This window comes from Argentina anserina, chromosome 1, assembly GCF_933775445.1.
Source record: "Argentina anserina chromosome 1, drPotAnse1.1, whole genome shotgun sequence".
Classification (NCBI taxonomy): domain Eukaryota; kingdom Viridiplantae; phylum Streptophyta; class Magnoliopsida; order Rosales; family Rosaceae; genus Argentina; species Argentina anserina.
Genome location: NC_065872.1, coordinates 7,836,131 through 7,843,030, shown reverse-complemented (window position 1 = coordinate 7,843,030; position 6,900 = coordinate 7,836,131). Strand labels below are relative to the sequence as shown.

General features: G+C 40.7%; 1 protein-coding gene across 2 annotated transcripts; it reads left to right on the top strand.

Annotated features, from left to right (window-relative positions):
- The first annotated feature begins 447 nt into the window (after positions 1-447).
- Positions 448-5,981, top strand: LOC126784874 (uncharacterized). Of its 2 annotated transcripts, none has more exons than XM_050510411.1 (3): positions 448-688; positions 1,577-3,380; positions 3,833-5,981. In XM_050510411.1, exons 1-3 carry the CDS (start codon positions 615-617, stop codon positions 5,933-5,935), a joined length of 3,981 nt encoding a protein of 1,326 aa, XP_050366368.1. In that variant the 5' UTR covers positions 448-614; the 3' UTR covers positions 5,936-5,981. The 2 variants fall into 2 exon arrangements, with proteins under 2 accessions (XP_050366368.1, XP_050366377.1); XM_050510420.1 differs by lacking the exon at positions 448-688 and having other exon boundaries at positions 1,835-1,974; positions 2,096-3,380.
- Positions 5,982-6,900: the final 919 nt, after the last annotated feature.

Genomic DNA, 6,900 nt, shown 5'->3' with positions numbered 1-6,900 from the left:
ACTTAATTTCGGAGACTATAAGATAAGTAGACTATTAAATTTAAAAGATGCAAAAAATTATTACTCTTCCCTCCTGGTATACCTGTGTGAGTGGAATACACCCGGGCATAGTTACCATTTTGTCCGTGGTTGTGGCACACGAGGACCCTCGAATGCTGAGCCCTGCGGTGCGGCAAAGGCTCGAACCACAACGCGCCAAAGCGTCCCCTTTCCGCGCCTCCCAGAATATAGTGCCCGGGGGCATAACCGTCGTATCACCTCCTCAAACACCCACTTATTTACAAAAAGCGAAAATCCAAAACTCCTTCAATTTAAAAAAAATCACACCACCCTGGTTTTCAACTTCTATTTCCGCCCTGCCACCTCTGCCCTCACCAGAAATGCTCCCTCCCTTCAATTTCCACCAGTTTCCCGAGGGCGGTTCCGTCATTTCCCCCAGCTCAGTGGCTGTAAAAGCTCTCTGTGTGTGGTTATTGAGCCCATTTCTCGTTCGCTATTATCAGGTGGTGGTGGTCCGGTGTCGTCGTCCTGCTTCAGCTCTAAGCATCGTACACGAATCGAAGCCTAAAACGCAGCGTTTAAGGTCCTTCATCGCAGCCTTGCATGGTTCAGCCATGGAGCTCAAAACCCTAACAACCTCACCTCCGAAGCAGCACCACCACCGGCACCTCACTCCGCTCCGCCGCAGGTCCGTCGCGGAATTCCTCTCTCTTCCGCCATTTCGTATACTCTCGATGTTTCCAATAACTCGTTCTAAAAAAAAAAAAATCTCAGATAGCTTTTGCAACATTTCTCAGCTCACTTCATCATCATCGCCTTCATCTTTGTTTCGCTGTACTCGATTGTTCGTTAAATCTTTTGCTTATATAGAAGGCCTTGAATCGTTCGACTTTGATTTTGATTTTGATTTTTTTTTTTTTGAAATTTGGTGATTTTGTTTGTTACTGAGCTTCGAATAGTAGTGGTATGTGCTGATTGTGCTAGCTAAAGAAGTATCTGTGGATGATTTTGGTGTAGAAGGAGTATTTAGTTTTCGAGTTCTCGGTGTTGTTTTAGGAAGGTTTTGGTGTTTAATGGAGTGCTTAAATCATGTCCAAGCTTGTTGGAGAGTTGGAATTATGTGTTTGCTGCCAGATTTTTACTGTGCCTGTGGTTGTGTTCTTATTTAGGGTAATAAATCTAGTGGTGGATTTGGGTAATAATTGTTTGGAGCCTTTGAGAGTATGGAAATTTGGTTTTATTAACTTGCTTTTTATTTACTTTTGAAATTTTCTGGGATTGTTTCTATTTTTTTTTCCTTTTGGGATTGAGATGAATTTATGTTTATTTCTTTGTTTGGCTGTTGATAAAGTGTTGGAATTTGGAGTTGGAATTTCTGTACTGATGTAGATGCAGGCAAATTTACTCGGCTGAAATGCGATTTTGGATAGTTCTCATTATTATTAATTTTTACTGTGTTTTTTCACTGTGGGGGGAATTTAAGCAGCTTGTTGTAAATTTTGAGACCAGGTTTATTTTGTCTATGAACTTGTAAATAGCGATGTTGTGATGTAATTTGCATTGCTCAATTCTGCAGGGGATTGCCGCTTTCGACCAAAGCATGCCTGGTGTTTGTGGTTTTACTATGTACTATTTTCGGCTTGGCTACATGTGACAGCTCTGGTAATGGGTTGCAGAAATTACTAGGAAATGATGAATGTGGCTCATATGGAGATAAGTTTGATGCTCCTGCAGATGGTTTTCTTGGTGGGACCCCCTCGGGCAGTGGAATGCAGAGAGGCCATTTCAACAGTGAGAGTGTTTGTATGAGTTCTCTTTCCTTCTGCTTTCCGTCAACATTACCTGGTTTTTTGGAGCATAAGCTCAAACTTGCGGATAGTGAAGTATCTGGGAGTCACTCTGATGGTCTATCATCTATAGGATCAACTGCAAACAACAATGTGGCAAGTAACAAAAGTTGGTCCTCAGATAACGGTATGTTTAAGTTATTTAATGGGGGGATAGTTTCTTGTTCTTTGATCTCCAAAGAGGCTACTAATGAGTTTTCATCCCTTCAAACTGATAGTGCTAATCAAAATGATCTTTCTTCATGTAGAGGGCCTTTGCTCTATCAGAAAAGCACAAGTTATAGGTCAGAGAAGACCACTGAGATGACCAAATCTAATTCTTTTGGTGGTTCTTCCTCACCCCATGTAGAAATTATGCCTGCTGTGTTAGATTGGGGACATAAGTATATGTATTTTCCGTCCTCAACTTTCTTAACTGTGGAAAATACATGCAATGACAGCATTTTGCATGTTTATGAGCCATTCAGTACCGACATACAGTTCTATCCTTGCAATTTTAGTGAGGCTGTGTTAGGACCTGGTGAAGTAGCTTCGATTTGTTTTGTCTTCTTACCTAGATGGTTGGGGCCTTCCTCTGCTCACATCATTTTGCAGACAAGTTCTGGTGGTTTCTTGATTCAGGCTAAAGGATTTTCCACTGAGTCCCCTTATGGAATGCACCCTTTAGCAAGCATGGATGTTTCCTCCAAGGGAAGATGGAGTAAGAATTTGTCTTTGTTTAATTCCTTTGATCAACATTTTCATGTGGAGGAAATAACTGCATGGATATCAGTGTCTCTAGATCATACTTCCCATTATGCAGAGGCAGCATGTAGGATCAGAAAAGATCAAGGTCTTGGTGTACTGAATGTTAAAGATCGTCTTTTTGTGAGTACTGGTCAAGTTGGTTTGCCTCTGCTGGCAATGAGACCCTTTAGGAACTGGGATATTGGTCCCCACAGCAGTGAAACTATCATAGAAATAGACTTTTCCATTGAATCTAGAGGAAAAATCTTTGGTGCAATTTGTATGCAGTTGCTAAGATCTTCAGAGGACAAGTCTGACATCGTTGTGCTTCCTTTTGAAGCTGAAGTGGACGGAATGGCAATGAGTGATGATCTTGAAGGACCTATCATAGCATCTCTTCAAGTTTTACACCCTTGGGCTGGCAATGGTGCTGTTGTTGCTATATCTCTGAAAAATTGTGCACCTTACGTTTTGAGAGTTCGTGAAGTAACTGAGATTGCAGAGAGTAAAATCTTTCAGATGAAGCAAAATGAGGGACTACTGCTCTTCCCTGGCACTGACACATATGTAGCCATAGTTACTTGTACTCACCTGCATGTTGAAGATGCGCGATGTAAATTAATTATACTGACAAATGACTCAAGCAGCTCGCCGATTGAGGTTCCTTGTGAGGACGTTGTTCACATTTGTTCTAGTCTCTGGAAAGATTCGACTGTTGGATATGAACATCAATCTGAAAGGAGTGAATCTGGTGATTTAAAGAGACTGTTTTCTGACAGTACCAAGCAGCTTCCATCATCGATCATGGTATGCAGATGCCAGCACTATTCATTCTGAGTATTGTTTGGACTAGTTAACCTCGATTATGCTTTCTAAGTTGCTGTATTATTTTCTTAAAAGAATTATATTATATTTCCACATCATTGAAGCGGTGATCACTGATCAAGCATGTTAGCTTTAATATATGCGTGTGTGCTGAACATGCTTTTAGTTGAAGAAGTAATAGTTCGAGGTTCCTCCTTACAGATTGTGTCTAATTTTCTATTAAATAAGAAGAGTATGTGTACAACTGTGTTGTGTACTTTGTTAAAGGTAAAGAATCTACTTGTTCTAAAAAAATTACTCATCTGCTTCACATTTTTGCACTGGATCTCTATATGATTTTGGATTTCTATTGTTACTAATAATTTTCCACTATTTGTTCTTATGCATTATCATCTCCATCCAGAATAAAACCATTTGTGAAATTCGATATGCAGGCCATGGGTACAGCTGGGGAAGCAGATGAATTGGTGCTTCGGAACTGGAAATCTCATGATACCAGGAGTGGCATGTCTGTGCTTGATGATCGTGAGGTGTTGTTCCCATTGCTTCAGGTGGGGAGTCATTATTCTAAGTGGATCAATGTAAAGAATCCTAGCCAAGAGCCGGTTGTAATGCAGCTTATACTAAATTCAGGAGAGATCATTGATCAATGCAAAAGCTCGGATGGTCTCATACAGCCTCCTTCATCCGGTAGTTTAGTTTTTGAAAAATCTCCTTCTCCGAATAGGTATGGGTTCTCGATAGCAGAAAGTGCATTGACGGAAGCTTATGTCCTCCCTAATGGTAGAGCATGTCTTGGACCGTTATTGTTTAAACCTTCAAGTCGATGTGAGTGGAGGAGTTCGGCCTTGATAAGGAACAATCTATCTGGTGTAGAGTGGTTACCTCTGAGGGGCATTGGAGGGTCACTTTCTTTGCTGCTCCTTGAAGAATCGGAACCTATTCAGGGTGTGGAGTTCAACCTCAGCTTGCCAATTCTACTCAACATTTCTTACCCAGACATGTTGCTCCATGTGGAAGATAAAACACTTTCTTGTTTACAGCCGTTGTCAAAAGAGCTCTATGTTAAGAATACTGGGGACCTGCCACTGGAAGTTACAAAAATGAAAGTGTCTGGAAAAGAGTGCAACTTGGATGGGTTTACGGTACAGCATTGCAAAGGTTTTTCTCTTCAACCTGGAGAATCAGCAAAACTTCTAATTTCATACAAAACTGATTTTTTAGCACCATTGATTCAACGAGATCTTGAACTGGCCTTAACAACTGGTACTTTTGTGATACCCATGAAGGCAAGCCTCCCATTGTATATGCTCAACACATGCAGGTCATCAGTGTTCTGGACACGCATTAAAAAATACACTGGGGCAGTATTTTTTGTGGGTTCCGTGATGTTTCTGGTCCTATGGTATATATTCTCTCAGGTGTTCGCCCTTTCTTCCAATGATTGTTTGTGCACGAACATAAGTTCCTTGGATACTTCTACAAGTGTGGCAAGAAAACCACGTGACGTGCATGGCTGTAGAAACAGTAAATTGCATGTGTCCAGTGAAATAAATAGCTTGCTAACATCATTTCGGGAAGATAGAACGTTGATGCAGGCATGTGTTGGTGGATATACTCGGAAGCAGGCAGTGACCATAGACCTGGAAATGAAAAGGGAAGAAGGGAAGAAGTCTGATCATCGTGCCAAACAGATCCTAGAACCTCCTAACCAAACACATGATTTGTCAGGGAGACCAAAGAATAAAGGCATAGCCTTCTCACTTGTGTCTGAATTTGAGTTGCTTGAGAATCCTGACAAACTAGAAGCTTCCGAACTGAGTAGCCTGACTGTTAAAACTGGAAAGGAGAAGGGAAGAAGGCGCAGGAAGAGAAAGAGTACTGGTTCCAAACTAGCAGGACTTCTTGAACTCTCAAGTAGTCAGAGTGGAAATTCAACTCCTTCATCACCGTTGTCTCCAGTCACATCTGTAACTCCAAAGCAAATGTGGCAACTATCTCCTGATGTGGGCCAAGCGGTTGTGGCTACGTATCCTTTTACTCATGGATCTCCTCAACGCTGTCAGAAGAGTCATGTTTTTAAAACTGCTTCGAAGTTAAACTTATTAGAACCTGGGGATTCTATGAAGTATTGCAATAGCCGCACAACTTCTCCTTCTCAAGTGCAGCCTTCTGCCCCAAGAAAAACTCTGCCAAGACCTGTTTTGTTGCCTTCTGCCACCTTTCCTAGTGCCGGCAGGCTTTCACCTATTATGGTAACCTCTGTTATTTCTCCACATGCTAGAGCCCCTGGGTCCAAACTCTATGACCGGAAAAATATCAGGGCAGAAGAAAAAGCTCAGCTTAAGGATGAATATACATATGATATCTGGGGTGATCACTTTTCTAGGCTATTGTTGGGTAGGTCAAAGGATACCAATCCCCTGAGCTCCAGCAATACAGAGAGTGACCCTGATAGCTTCTTTGTAAAGGGCCCACAAATCCTCATGACAAATTGCCCCCCAAGATCTGTAAGTTCTTTCTATCAAGAGGTTTAATGATAAAAAGTTTAAAATAATCTATATCTTTCTCTGCTGCCAGATATCTGTTTAGGTTAGCATGACTGCAATTTTATAGGTGCAATTCCATGAAGAGGTGCAGCCTAATTAATCTGATGATAGCTAACTAAAATATAGCACATTGAGTAGCCTAGGCTTATAGAATAGATGGCCTTTATCCTAACAAAATATGGATTTGGGGGGGGGGGGGGGGGAACAGTAACAGGGGAAATAGATCTACACTAGATAGATAGATAGATATTAAAGGGTAAATAAGAATTATAAGATTTGTGCAGCATGCATAGAGTACTTGCAAAATTCGTAATTTCCGGAAAGAAAATTTGAACCTGGTTTCTGTTCAACATAGTTTAGTTTGACTACATATGGAAACAGTGATTGGGAAATATATATTTTACCCTAAAGTGCTCTTATTTTTTTGTAAATTGAGGAACTACATGGTATAGATTTGGAACTCAGTAATTGTTTAGTCAACCAATTTAAGGCCATGGTATAGATTTGGAACTTAGTAATTGTTTAGTCAAACTCAGTAAGTGTTTGTGGCACTCCGATTGCAGAGGCTAATGTTAGATTTATCTGTTCTTTTAAACTTCCTGAAGCCTATGCAAGTTAGAATTTCCAGTTAAGGCTATAAGAAGACTTAGTAATTGTATGTGATGCTAATCAACTGAGCATTTGTTAGAAGTTCGTCAAATGAGCACTCTTTTACTCTTAGATTTTATCGGAGCTTTGGTTAGTTGGACTCGGTTCTGCTGTTGTGTTATTTGAAAAGGTTATGGAAGATGTTTGCAGTCAGTTGGTGTTCCCTATCAGACTTCATCCTTTTGAGTTTTTGGATGGTCCTAAGGTTGTAATCCATTTGAATTGTGAAGCGTAATGCTTCAGTTCATTGTAGTCGGTGTACTTTCTATAACATAAGCCCTGCAATTGAAGTGGATGTGGCTTAT

Bases quoted from the DNA above. Each gene is read 5' to 3' on its own strand.
- LOC126784874 (XM_050510411.1), top strand. From the start codon at position 615: ATGGAGCTCAAAACCCTAACAACCTCACCTCCGAAGCAGCACCACCAC. The intron at 689-1,576 runs GTCCGTCGCGGA...TCAATTCTGCAG, and splicing joins CTCACTCCGCTCCGCCGCAG to GGGATTGCCGCTTTCGACCA. The intron at 3,381-3,832 runs GTATGCAGATGC...TTCGATATGCAG, and splicing joins AGCTTCCATCATCGATCATG to GCCATGGGTACAGCTGGGGA.